The following is a 14,498-nucleotide window of genomic DNA, read 5'->3' as shown; positions in this document are numbered from 1 at the left end:
TTTGGCTGTGGAGGTAACAGGTGCTGTAAAAGAAAACAAATAGAGCCAATTATGATGTCAGGATCCCTGGGGACTGGTGGGGTGGGCTGGGCAGGGGAAGGATTAAAAATTACAGCACAATATCTTAGCACTTTGGTTTTTTAACCCCCTTATTAAATTATGACTTCTGTCTGAGGAAAATAAATGAGAACAAGGGTATGTTTAGAATACAGTCTTTGTGTTTTAAATTTGACTAATGAGTGGTTTTAGCATTTCCATTTGGTTCTCAGTCAACCTGTGTTCAAAGTGTCTATTAACCAATAAATATCACGAAAAACAAGAGTCAGAAATGGTTGCCACTCCTGCTAATAAGCTGCTAATGAAACTGTGCCTTGGTGGGAAATGCAGGCACTCTGGAATCCCCAAGGGTCTTCTCCAGAAAATGAGCAGTAGTAAGTTAAGGCCCCTGGCCCAGGAAGAGGCACATTTAATACCTTCACTTCAAATTTGCCATTCCCCCCTGCACCCTGCTCCTGTCATTTTTGAGTAACAGTCATTGCTAGTATCTCTTGGTTAACATGAGTTATAGTGAGACTTTAAAAAACACAGTTTTATTTGACTCAGTAATTCCTAAGTGGGTTTGGAGAGCTGGAAGAACAGCAGTAGCTGTGCTGTGCTTTATTTCCGGCTTCTTAGTCTTTGGTCTCTTGGTGATTCCCCTCCTCTTCTAATTTTCTTTAAGCGTTTTCTCTATCTCTGCATCTCTAACACACACATGCTCAATTAAAAATAGGTTGAAGTCTGAAATGTTCAAGATTTTGTAGGGTTGAGAGAATAGGGGGTGGGTAGGGAGTATATCTTAGAAAAAGAAGTGACCAGAACTAGTAGACCATAGCAGTCAACCAGAAAACCGAATTCCCAGCATGAATATAAAAGCCCAAGAGCTCTGATTAAGGAAGGGGCTGTGCTATACTTACTAGTCTCATTTACTGGGTCTTCTAAGTTAAAGATGGTCATGGGACACATTGAGGGTAGAGGTAGAAAAGGGAACAGAGGCAGGGAACAGGGCTAGCAAACAGTGTGGGCTACCCATCAAGGGTCTCTGGGTGAAAGCCCCTCTGTCCTTTTCCCCTGTTCTCTTTTACTCCACCTCTGGAATTATTAAATTTGGAGGCTCTGACAGGTACCCTTGGGAGGGTGGGGTGTCACTGCATGTGCTTAAAAAGTCTGGTGCTTTGAGGGAAGGAGGACCAGCATAGAGCCATGATAGGATTCCTAGTTTTTCTGGTCAAAATACATCATCCCTTACTGTCTTTCTCTTCCCATTCCCTACCTGTTCCCCTGGTTCAAGCTATATTATGTCTGATTAGGACAAGTATAATGGATTAACACTTGGCCTCCTTGCTTTCTGTCTCCGTATTTTATATGCTGAGCTCCAAGTGCTTCCATTGGAGTTACTCAGGGCCACCTGAATATGTCTACTTCATTGTTTGCCTGAGAGCTGTTCTCTGGACTTGGAGCTCTAAATGTTGCTATCCTTGTCCCTCATTGACTTTATAGTCCTCAATGGCAGTGGTTGGGCTTGTTCATGTGGTATCCTTCCCAGTGCCCAGCACACAAGTGGCCCTCAGTGGGTGTGCAGTGAGCTATAGTAGGAGTAGGGAAGGGCAGACTGTTTCCCAGTCCTCAGTAAATGTGCATTGACTAGCCAGTTGTGGAAGGAGGCTCTCTCGGTGTCCTAGATAGGGTTTCTTTAGGCTTTGTCCTGATGGCTATTCACAGTACCTTTCCAACTGTGAAGCAGGGAATCTAAATAGCATTGCTAGTCCTTGTCCTTGAAGAGTACTGCTCTTTTGAATTCTGTATACAGAGGGTGGAGACCACCTGTTGTCCTCGAGAACTGGGAAGGAAACATTGGTTGGTCACAGCAGATGAGATTTCAGAGGGTAGTTCTGGAGGCTGGTGGGAGCTGTTAGGATAGCTGTTGCCTGAGGAAAGCTGTGGGGTATCTTGTTTTGAGGGCTTTAATGCAGGTGAGGGATTTTCTCCCTTGCTTGGAAGCCAGGCCAAAGAACTGCTCTAAGGTCCTGCCAGATTCTAGATCCTATGACTCAGAGTGAAAAATTAGTTTGGAGAATATTTGTATTTGTTCTCATTACATCATTATTTAGTCCTTTTAGAAAATGTGTAAATAAATATAACTACTATCCAGACTGATTCACTATATGTTTTGCTGTTTAAGAAAAAGGTTTCCATTTGTGTTTTCCTTAAAAAAATAATAACATTAAGCTTTGGTTCAGAGTTCAGTACTCTAGAGAGTTCTGTGTACATTTTTTGTTACTGGTTCAGTTCAGCCCTGCCTTGAAGACAGGATAGATGCTCATTTGTGTGAGGCAGGGATCTTGCCAGGACTTGTTTGGGGGTTTTGAATAAAAAAGCAGAGGGCTGTGGTAGTCATGGCAACTGAGCCTGAAAAGTCGCAGCTCTGACCAGCCCTGGTTCAGAGCTTCGAGGCCCCGTGAGGTGAGTGGCGGTGCTTCCTTTTCCATATTCCTCCTGTTCCTTCTTGTCTGAGGAGTGAGGGGCAGGGTGCTGGCATTCAGGCTGACCTTTCTGGAGGCCTATGTATTGAGCCTGAGCTTATGGGCACAAGTAATTGGTCCCTGCCCTTCAGAAACTCAGCATAATCAGAAATTTTTACTCTTGACACGTACCTATAGGACTTGATAAATAAAATGTCTTTGTTTCATCCTGGTTGACATTTACCTTTTTGAGGCTGTATTTCCTGAGGCACTTTTAACTTCTTCTGAGCACTGACACAGCAGTTTTCTCATTTGTACTTTGCAACAATCTAACACATTAGGAAAAGCAGACAGGATAGATTCTTTTCATTCAACACAAGGGCATGAAGATTCAGAAAGAAAAAGGAATTTGGCTAAATTCACCTGGCTCTCAAAGGCAGAGCTGAATGGGCAGCAGAGTTCCAGGGCTGATGGTTGCATTGGCTAGTTCTGGTCGGAACAGGCTGTGCCAGGGCAGCCCTTGATTTTCTGCCATTGCATCCAGGTATGGCTCGAAAGAGCCTAGAAGTCCCTGGAGGGAGAGGTTCCAGGCAGGAGCCTAGTTATTCCATACCTCTCACTCCTCCCAGAGCCATATAACTACTGAGGCATCTGATACCATGACAAAAATGAGAACACCATAACATCCATCTCAGTGGGCCCTGTCTCTGCTGAAGCAGGGCGGCCAGGCTGCCTAGCAGTCTCCCTGCAGGCACTAACCGAGGGGGACCCTGCCACTGTTGAGTCTGGAGGTGCAAGCGTCTAATTACCGGGCACTGGGATGAGTTGGGATGAAGACTGAGTCAGGTAAAATTTGCCAAAAGCTAAAAACGTCTTTTTCAGCAGTCACAAACTGGCTGTGGGCTGAATTCCATTTATAGTATGTTTTGTTTAGTTTTTTTATATTTTAAATTTTTAAGGGGGCATTTTTCTCAGCCCTTGCCACTCCCTGTTGTCTTACAGACGGCTCTCCTCACTCATCTCTCTTGCCTGCCTCCCGTGGGCGTTTGTGTCGGCTCCTACCTCTTGTAGCACCATTTCTTACCTGCCAGGGTTCTTCTTGCGCAGGTGCTTCATGGCCTCAGTTTTCCTAGGCCCATTTTCTTCTTTCTGCCCTACCCAGAACTGTCCTTCTGGGGATATATGTAGGCTCTGAAATTAGCTCTCTATTCTGGTCGCTAGAAATACTTGCTGTTGCTTGGACAGTATCTAATAAACTAATGCTATTCCAGGGTTCAAAAGGAGAAGGTACTGCTTTATCCAAGAAATGAAAATTTTTAAACAACTTTGAGATAAAATTTATATATCATAAAATTCACTCATTTAAAGTGTACAATGGGAATAATTCTCTAGTATCCTAGGAAAGGATGGTGGAATAGATGGGTGGTTTCTAGACTGTGATGTTTCATGGATCAGAAAAACTTTAAAAGAAAATTTGGGTGACCAAAGGCCAACTCTTTTTTTTTTTAGGTATCATTGATATACAAGCACATGAGCAACATTGTCATTACTAGATTCCCCCCATTATTAAGTCCCCACCACATGCCCCATTACAGTCACTGTCTATCAGCGTAGTAAGATGCTACAGAGTCACTACTTGTCTTCTCTGTGCTATACTGCCTTCCCCGTGCCCCCCCCCACATTATGTGTGCTAATCATAATCAAAGGTCAACTCTTTTACTTTGTTGAGTTAAGGGCCATAACATAGAAACAATTCACTATCTCCGTCATCATCATTATCTCATTTTATACAAGAACTTTTTTTTTTCACTTTTTCTAGTCTGTGTTTATTGAGGAATTTTTCAATTTCTTCTAAGCATTTTTAAAATTTTGTTATCATTAATCTACAATTACATGAAGAACATTATGTTTACTAGGCTCCCCTCTTCACCAAGTCCCCCCCACAAACCCCATTACAGTCACTGTCCATCAGTGTAGTAAGATGCTGTAGAGTCACTACTTGTCTTCTCTGTGTTGCGCAGCCCTCCCCATGCCTCCCTCCCACATTATACATGCTAATCGTAATGCCCCCTTTCTTTTTCCCCGCCTTTATCCCTCCCTTCCCACCCATCCTCCCCAGTCCCTTTCCCTTTGGTAACTGTTAGTCCATTCTTGGGTTCTGTGAGTCTGCTGCTGTTTTGTTCCTTCAGTTTTTGCTCTGTTCTTATTCTCCACAGATGAGTGAAATTATTGGTACTTGTCTTTCTCTGCCTGCTTATTTCACTGAGCATAATACCCTCTAGCTCCATTCATGTTGTTGCAAATGGTAGGATTTGTTTTCTTCTTATGGCTGAATAATATTCCATTGTGTATATGTACCACATTTTCTTTATCCATCTACTGATGAACACTTCGGTTGCTTCCATTTCTTGGCTATTGTAAATAGTGCTGCAATAAACATAGGGGTGCATCTGTCTTTTTCAAACTGGGCTGCTGCATTCTTAGGGTAAATTCCTAGAAGTGGAATTCCTGGGTCAAATGGTATTTCTATTTTGAGCTTTTTGAGGAACCTCCACACTGCTTTCCACAATGGTTGAATTAATTTACATTCCCACATAAATATGGAACACTTCACGAATTTGCGTGTCATCCCTGTGCAGGGGCCATGCTAATTTTCTCTGTATCATTCCAATTTTAGTATATGTGCTGCCGAAGCGAGCACTACAAGGACATTTTTAATACTACAGAGATAGAAGTTATATAATTTTTAGAAAAAATAACTGCTCTTTATATTGGACACTTTTAAATTCCTTGTTTCAGGACCATAGGAATGAATTGCCACAAACTGCCTTAAAACTTGGCTTAAACCACTAGTATTTTTTTTTATATAGCTGTCTTAAAACTGTAGTAATAGTTCACATACCCTTCAGATGCCCCCAAAATAAACAATTAAACCAACCAGGTTGTGGAGGAGTATGAACCACAAAATGGAATGTAGACACTAACAAATGAACCAAGCATTACAAATTATAATCATATTGTAGGGGGTAGAGAAGAAAAGAACTAATAACCTAAGTGACTTTGTGGAACAATATCCTGACTAGACACCATAAAACTGAAGAGAAAAGAAATGTACATAAATGCTATAATCTAGTTTGATAACTGTTTCTCAAAGGGGTTTGGATTAGCAATTTTGAAACTACTTTATTTATATATTGAAATTGAGCAATAAATGTATTGCAGATAATAAAAGCCAGATTTCTCATTGTTGTGAAAAGAAGTTACAGATAAGGAGATGGGGAAACAAATGAACTCTGTGGCATTAGATTGGAATCTGAGATAGCAGTATAAACTTGTAGGTCTTTTTTTTTTTATTTTATCAAATGTACATCACAGTGGTTCCACAGTACCCCTCCCCCTGCCCCCTGCCCCCATCCACTCTCCTCCCCCTTAACCACTAGTCACTTCTCAGTGTCTATGAGTCTAATACTGTTTTGTTTTATTGGTCATGCTTTGTTTTTATATTCCACAAATGAGTGAAATCATACGGTATTTGTCTTTCTTTGCCTGGCTTATTTCACTGAGCATAATACCCCTCCTAGATCCATCCATGTTGTTGCAAATGGTGGGATTTCTTTTCTTTTTATGGCTGAATAATGTTCCATTGTGTATATGTACCACATCTTCTTTATCCACTCATCTGTTGATGGACACTTAGGTTGCTTCCATATCTTGACTATAGCAAACATAGGGGTGCATATATTTTTTCAAATAAGGGCTTTTGTTTTCTTCAGGTAAATTCCTAGGAGTGGAATTAGTGGGTCAAATGGTATTTCTATTTTTAGTTTTTTGAGGAACCTCCATAGTGCTTTCCACAGCAGTTGCACCAATTTTCAGTCCCACCAACAGTTGTAGGAGGGTTCCTATTTCTCCACACCCTCACGAGCATTTGTTATTTCTTTCTTATCTTTTGGATAGTGGTCATTCTAACTGGTGTGACAGCTCATTGTGGCTTTAATTTGCATTTCCCTGATGATTAGCAATGTGGAGTATCTTTTCATGTGCCTATTGGCCATTTGTATTTCTTCTTTGGAAAAGTGTTCAGGTCCTCTGCCCATTTTTTGATCAGGTTAATTGTTTTTTGGGTGTTGAGGCATGAGTTCTTTATTTATTTTGGATGAGTCCTTTACAAATATATTGTCCCATACTGTAGGAATGCCTTTTTGTTCTGCTGATGGTGTCTTTTTCTATACAGAAGCTTTTCATTTTGATGTTGTCCCACTTGTTCATTTTTTATTTTGTTTCCCTTGCCTGAGGACATGTGTTTGGAAAAAAGTTGCTCATGTTTATATTCAAGAGATTTTTGCCTATGTTTTCTTCTAAGAGTTTTATGGTTACATTCAGGTCTTTGATCCATTTCAAGTTTACTTTTGTGTATGGAATTAAACAATAACACACTTTTATTCTCTTACATGTAGCTGTCCAGTTTTGCCAACCAGTTGTGAAGAGGCTGTCATTTCCTCACTGTATATTCATGGCTCCTTTATCATATATTAATTGACCATAGATGCATGGGTTTATATCTGGGCTCTCTATTCTGTTCTATTGACCGATGGGTCTGTTCTTATGCTAGTACCAAATTGTCTTGATTACTGTAGCTTTGTAGTAGAACTTGAAGTCGGGGAGCATAATCACCCTAGCTTTGTTCTTCCTTCTCAGGATTGCTTTGGCTATTTGGGGTATTTTATGGTTTCACTTGAATTTTAGAACTATTTGTTCTAGTTTGTTGAGGAATGCTTTTGGTATTTTGATAGGGATTGCATTGAATGTGTGGATTTCATATGTGGCTTTTTGTATCTGTTTTCTTTCAGTTAACATAATGTATTCAAGGTTCATCATGTTGTAGTATTTATCAGTATTTTGTCCCTTTTAATAGCTGAATTCCACTGTATGGGCATATCGCATTTTGTTTAGTCATTGTTAAGTTGATGGACATTTTAGCTATTATAAACAATGCTGCAAAGAGCATTCATGTAGATTTAGTGTGAATGTATGTTTTTAATTAATTTTCTTGGATATATACTGACATGTGGAATTGCTGGGTTCATATGGTAACTATGTTTACCTTTCTGAGAAACTGCCAAACTGTTATTATACTTGGTTTGTTAGTTTGCTATGATTTTGTTTACTACAGTGGAAAAATCTCAGTAGAGATTATTTTTATTAGTTGATCAAGACCAATATCACCAGTAATAAGACATATTGAGTGCCTAACTGGTTTTCTTGGTTTCACTGGAGATGGCTGGTAATTACAGATATGCTTTGGTTATGTAACTATACTCCTATTATGTTAATGTGTGTGCGCAATTTAAGTCGTAGCTTAAAACCTATATACGCTGAAGTTACTCTACAAGAAGATATGTCAAAGAAATAATCAATCTTCCCATGTTTTCTTCCGCCTGCTACTTCTATAGCTTTTCTTCTTCCTTCCTAATTACAACCCTTAAATAGAATTCGTGCCTCATATCGAATTTACCGAGTATCATAACTCCTCCAAGTGGTAAAGATACCTCAAGACAAATGCTGGGCATAGAAGCCACAGGGCATAAATATGCAAAGAAGTAAAAAGCTAACCTTTTCAAACAATAAGGCTTCTCTCTCACTTACCAACTCTACATTTCCCTGTATGGCCCCGGAAGATGACTGGTTAGCCAGAGACGGGTAAGATTCCTCAAGGGAGGAACAACCTAAGACAGGCACAGTCGCAGGGGGGCCATCAGGTGAGAAATTGGGGATCAACAGAGGTGAGGCTTAGAACCTCACCCCCCCTGTTCTGAGAGAAATCTTCTGCATACGTGGATGTTTTATTGCCCTGGTCTAGCTTGGATTAACACATAGTCTACAGGCACACACCTGATCATCTACATGTGCTCTCTTACAACACTAAACTATGTTTTCTACCTTTATCTTGTATCTACCTACCACTTCAGCATTTTATTAAAAATAATAATAATAAAGAGAGAAATGTGGTATCCACATATAAATCAAGTATAAAAACCAAATGAATATTCATATTTGAACTGACTTTTTAGAGTTCATAATGCATGAGCAAAACCGAAAGTTTCTGTGATGAGTGCCCTTGTACTGTTCACTATGTAACTTATTCACTATGTAAGAATTTGTTCTACATGTAAAAACTTGTTTGTTATGCCTCAGAAGATTGGAGACTGACAAAAATTAGGCTTGGGGTGGATTAATGATTGTGCATTGAGCATTGAGTCCCCTATACAGAATTTTATTGTCGTTAACAACCATTTGATCAATAAATATGAGAGATGCCCTCACAAAAAAAAAAAGGACAGACTTCCAATGGTAAAATAAGTAACCGGGATGTAATGTATAGCATAAGGAATATAGTCAAGATATTGTAACAGCCTGGTAGGGTGATAGCTGGAACCTAGAATTATGTATATAAATGTTCTACCACTGTGTTGTACACTTGAAACTCATGTAATGTAATACTGTGTGTCAACTACCCTTCAATAAAAAATAATTATTTAAAATAATAAAAAAAAAAAAAAAAAAAAAGACATATTGACACCACAAACTTTGTGATATGAAGCACTGAGAAGAACATTGCATAATTTCTGTGATGCTTTTGTCAAGGATGTATGACCTTAGTTTAATCATGAGAAGACACCAGGCAATCCTGAATAACTGATCAGTATTCCTCAAAGGTGTCATGGTCATAAAAGACAAGGGGAGACTGAGAAATTGATGTAGACTACAAGAGACTATGGAGAAATAACAACCAAAGGGATCCATATGGGATCCTGGAATTAAAAAGGACATTAGTGGAAACACTGGTAATGTTTGAAAAGGATCTTTGGTTTAATTAATAGTATTGTCAGTTTTGCAGTTCTGATCATTATCTAAGGCTATGTAAGACACTAATGTTGGAAAAGGCTATGTGTGCAATATATGGAAGCTCTGTTTCTGTAACATTTGTGTAAGTTTAAAGGTAGTAAAAAGTGAAAAGTTTAAAAAGCAAACCAGTCTTTTATCCTTGCTCACGTGGCTGCAGATCAGGTAAACTTGGCTAACCATAGCCGGGTTTGGCTGGGCTTAGCTCCAATCTGCACTTTGGGTTCAAGTCTGCTCCATGGGTCTCTCATCCTTCTCGGAACAGAATGCTAGCAGAGCATGTTCTTCTCATGGTGGCAGAATTCCAAGAGGTAAGCCAACATACAGAACATTTCAAAATACTGTGCAACATTTGCTAGCACCCCACTGGCCAAAGCTTATCATAAGCGAAGTCCATAGTCAAAGGGTGGGAAAGTACATTTTAACTAGTAGGAAGGACTGCAAGGTCTCACGGCAAAGGATGTGGTTATAGGCGGGGTGGGGGAGGAAAAATTGGTGACAGTAATACATCTACCACAGATCCCTACCCTACCCCCACCCCAATTCCTACCCTGGGAAAGCAGGAATTATTACATGGATCTTAGCCTGTGACTGAAGTCAGTGACAGAGTCCCAGTGGAAGTAAAAACTTAAGTGTGATGTGTCCTTGTTTGATTTGGATAGAGCTTCAACTTAAACTCATAGACAGGTTTCCTCAGGTTGCAGCCTGTCTCTGAGGAGCCAGTATTAGAGAAACATACACCGTAGGCTTTGCAGACCTGTTTGCCTTTCTGATTCCCTTTCTTATTATCTGCCTGTCCCTTTGCCCTCCACCTCCCAGGCACTAACTCTACCTGCATGTGGCTTATGACTGGCCTCTGCTCTGCTTTTCCCGTGTCCTGCTCCCTTCACAGGGGCCCTGGAAGGATGCAGGTCAAATCACACTCTCTAACTTGGCATTTTTCCCAGAGGGGTGGAAACATTTGAAATACTGTATTTTTTGCCTTTGCCGCTGCTGTTGCTACGGCTGGTTTCATGTATTTTAAATGAGCGTAACCTGTATTTTAAGTTAATGCTATTGTGTGGCTTTTGCCCCCTGTGGCGGCTTATGTAAAGGGAGTAATTTTGGAATTTTCCCCAAATAAAATAAATTGATTCACATAAAATCCTAGTTTCTTCCTTGCCCAGCTTAGCATGGTAGAGTCTGTTATGTTTTGAAATTTGTAAACTCACATACTTCTTTTTTTTCCCATTTCTAATTTTGATTTTAAAAATCTGAAAATTCAAGATGCTATTATTATTATTAGTATTAAACATAACTATTAATATGCCTACTAATTGTTATGAATCCACTTGCCCTAGTGAAAATCTTGTTTGCCTTTATACACACTCTTAGATCAGCAAGAATTTTCTCTATTTCATTTTTAATCATTCACTCAGCAAATAATTATTGAGAATTTACTATATACCAGGCCATGTGATAGCCCCTAGGGATAAAATGGTGGATGTTTATATTAACCAGATAAATTCTAAAAAACTAAAACAGAACTACTCATTATGGGAAGTCCTTTAAAGAAAAGTTCATGGTGCTGTTCAAGCCTTAAGGGGGCAGCTGGATCTGGTCTCAGAAGCAGAGGATGCCTCTCAGAGGATGTAACTCTTAGCTGGGATTGGAAGGCCGAGGAGATGGAGGTTGAGGTTGGAAAGAGCATTCTGGGCAAAGGGAACAGTAGGCGGAATGGCCCCACGGTAGGAGGTAGCCTGCTTCCTCCACGGAATGGGAGAAAGCCAGTGTGCCTAGAGCACGGGGCATGGGGCGTGCCCAGGGCTGAGGAGGACCTCACTGACCAGCAGGAGGATTGTAATCTTTATTTTAAGAACAGTAGGAAGCCATTAAAGGTTTGAAGCAGGGGAACAATGTAGTCAGTTTTGTATTTTGAAGAAAAAATGATTCATTGTAAAGAACAGCTAGCTCAATTGGGAGGTGAGAGTAGATAGAGGAAAGTTGAAAGTGTCCAAAAAAGAGTTGGGGATGGTTTGGACAAGATTAGTGGTGGGAGGACAGAGGGAGGGTATGAATTCAAGAGACATACAGTAAGAAAAATCATCATGTTTTAGAGATAGATTTGGTACTGGGGGGGGGTGATAAAATGGAGTATCAAGGATGACCTACTTCACATTCAGCCAGGAAGTACTCTGTTGTTTTGTCATTGGACTCGTTTCATGTGAGACAACCTCTCTCCTTCGCACAGTCACAGATGAGACTGATGCTGAAGAAGTTACGGCTCGTGACCATGGGAATAGAAGTTGCAAGTTCTTTGTTGTTCTCACTAGTATTCGTCCTTCTCTCCTCCTAGAACCAACTTCTTCAGCCATTAGCTCTATTTTCCTACGCCATCCTGGGCTTCCTAATGGCACAACACAGCTCTCCAAGTTCTTCCTGCCTCTTTTGGGCCTCGCCTCCTGGACGCAGCTTTCAGTTTCTGTGTCAGCCTCCTTTGCATGCAGGTCTCCATCTATTTGGGATTCCCCTTTGTCCCAGTCTGTGCCTCACTCTTTGCCTCATTTAACACCCAATTTAACCTTGCTCAGGAAGTCTCCCCAGAGAAAGGTTTCCCTATTTTACTCTGAACAAATGTATACTTTTTATCTTTGAAGCATTTTGGATAGTTTTGAGGTTAGAAGGGGATCGTTATGCACAAATACTCATGTACTTAAGTTCCCATTTATTTTTTAGCCAAAGGTACGGAAAAATCTTCTGAAGTGGGGCAGCAGGAACAGAACAGCATGTCTTGGAATGGTGTTTCCCTGATTTCTTAGTTCTGTGATGGAGGCGCATTGGTTGGTGGAACTTGGAGTTCATTATGCCAGGGTTGAGAAAACTTGAATTCTTGCTACATAATTACCCTTTTATACTCAGGGTTTACCCGATCGTTCTGAGAGAATTTGTGCTATGTACTTCCCCTGAAGAAATATTTTCAGATTGTTATCCTTTTTTGATTCTTGACTCAAACTCAGCATCAGCAAGGTAGTGCCATCCTCTGCCAGGAGAAATTGGAGTCAAAGTTCAGATGTCAGAGTAGCATCTCTGCTTCTAGAGTTCCAGCGCCCTGAAGAACCCTTGAAAGTCTCTATCCCTGTGGCCCTTAACATTCCTCTTTTTATTCCTAGAACCCACCCCAGTGGCCTGATGTCTAGTAGTTGCTTGGTAAATATTAGGTGTGTGAATGAACAAGTGTAACATTCCAGTTGTAGTATGTGATCTTGCACAGTTGCTTTTTAACAATCCTATGGTGATTTTTTACAGTATATATGAATAGCCCATCCATTTACAACACTTTTTTTCCAAGCTAACCTCAGCTCTTCTCAGATAGGTGGGCACAGGCTTTTAGTTTCTCTTGGTTCCAATCCCACCGTGCTTGGCTTGCTGTGTCCTCCTGCCTTCCAACCTCTTCCTTGTTCCTTCTCCTTTCTCATAAACATCAAGTACCAAAAATTTGATGTGTCAAGCTCTTTTCTAGGGGTTGGGGAGCTAAAAAGGAGGACGTATACTCCTGTGCCCGGGGAAGAGAAAGCTTCATTGAAAGAGCCTGGTTAACAGATGGGGGTGGGGAGGTATAAGCTTGCTGGAAGGGTAGGCTGCTGGGGTTCTGTGGGACTGTCAGGAAGGATGTCATGGAGGGGAAGTGACGTAGCCATGTCCTGAAGGATAAGTAGGGATTCACCATTCATCTACACATAACAAAGAGGCTTATTATTGTTCAATTTAAAGAAAACAGGATAGTTTAAATATGCAGGTTCTAACTGGGGGGCATTGGTCTCTGGATTTTAATGCAGATGCCCTGGCCCACTTTGCCTTAGACCCTCATTCTTATGGATCAGCAGAACGAAAATATGTGAGTGGCGTGTGTATGTTAGAGAGATGGATGGATTCAGGTAACAGCACAGCGGTCTGTTCTCCATGACCTAGTCCTGTTGGCTTGTTAGCCATCCCATCGCAGTGTCCTTCCAAGGAACATGTATCTCATGAATCTTCTCTCTTCTTGGTTTTTAGGTCAGGCTGTCCCTGCAGGATCCCATGTACGGCTGAATCTCCAGACCGGGACAAGAGAAGTGAAACTCCACGATGAGGACAAGTTACAAAATAAATTGAAAGGGTCAAAAAAAGGCAGAAGGTACAGTGGCAACCCTAGGAACTGGGAAGCTGACATTGATTTTTGAAATACTGGAACTAATGATAATGATTTTTACCCAAATTCATGTGGCTTTTTAAAATGTTTGAAATTTAATAGCCCAGAATTTGTGACACAGGCATACCTCATTTTATTGTGCTTTGCTTTATTTTTTACAAATTGAAGCTTTGTGGCAGTCCTGCATTGAGCAAGTCTATTAGTGCCATTTTCCAATAGCATTTGCTTACTTTGTTTCACATTTTGTTAATTTTCACAATATTTCAGACTTTTTCATTGTTATATTTGTTGTGGTTATCTGTGATCGGTGACCTTTCATGTTACTATTGTAACTGTATTGAGGTGCCACAAACCACACCCATATAAGACAGTGAACTTAATTGATAAATGTTATGTGTGTGTTCTCAGTTCTTCATTGACCAGCCATTTCCCTGTCTCTCCCTCTCTTTGGGCCACCCTGTTCCCTGAGACACACAATATTGAAAGTGTTCAAGGAAAAGGTAGAGTTGCACATCTCTCAACTTAAATCGAAAGCTTGTGTTAAGCATGTAAGAAGTGCCAGATGTCAGAGCAGCATCTCTGCTCTAGATTTCTAGTGTTCTAGGTTTCTAGGCCTCTTTTGCTAAACCATTAGCCAAGTTGTGAATGTGAAGGAAAAGTTTTCCAGTGAACACATGAATGACAAGAAAGCAAGCAGCCCTTGCTGATACGGAAAAAGTTTTAGTGGTTCTGGTTAGAAATATACAAGCCACAACATTCTCTTAAGCCAAATTCTAATTCAGAACTAACTCTTCAATTCCTCTGAAGGCTGAGAGAGGTGAGGAAGCTGCAGACGAAGAGCCTGATGCTGGCAGAGGTGAGTTAATGAGGTTTAAGGAAGGGAGCTGTCTCCAGAACGTGAAAGTGCAGAGTGGAGCAGCAGCAAG

General features: G+C 40.6%; 1 protein-coding gene and 1 non-coding gene across 6 annotated transcripts in view; one reads left to right on the top strand and one right to left on the bottom strand.

Moving 5' to 3' along the window:
- Positions 1 to 14,498, top strand: part of SIL1 (SIL1 nucleotide exchange factor) — a 201,361-nt gene that overhangs the window by 95,463 nt on the left and 91,400 nt on the right. For all 5 annotated transcript variants that reach the window (XM_036897085.2, XM_057490941.1, XM_057490943.1 and 2 more), the window contains one exon: positions 13,437 to 13,557. In XM_036897085.2, coding sequence (XP_036752980.2) covers positions 13,437 to 13,557 — 121 coding nt within the window. The remainder of the gene's footprint in view (positions 1 to 13,436; positions 13,558 to 14,498) is intronic.
- LOC118919075 (U6 spliceosomal RNA) lies at positions 5,096 to 5,202 on the bottom strand. The gene has a single exon (XR_005027361.2). It is a non-coding gene; the product is annotated as a U6 spliceosomal RNA (small nuclear RNA).

Source organism: Manis pentadactyla, chromosome 13, assembly GCF_030020395.1.
Source record: "Manis pentadactyla isolate mManPen7 chromosome 13, mManPen7.hap1, whole genome shotgun sequence".
NCBI lineage: Eukaryota > Metazoa > Chordata > Mammalia > Pholidota > Manidae > Manis > Manis pentadactyla.
Note: the sequence above shows the minus strand (reverse complement) of the source record. Positions and strands in the feature narration are given on the sequence as shown.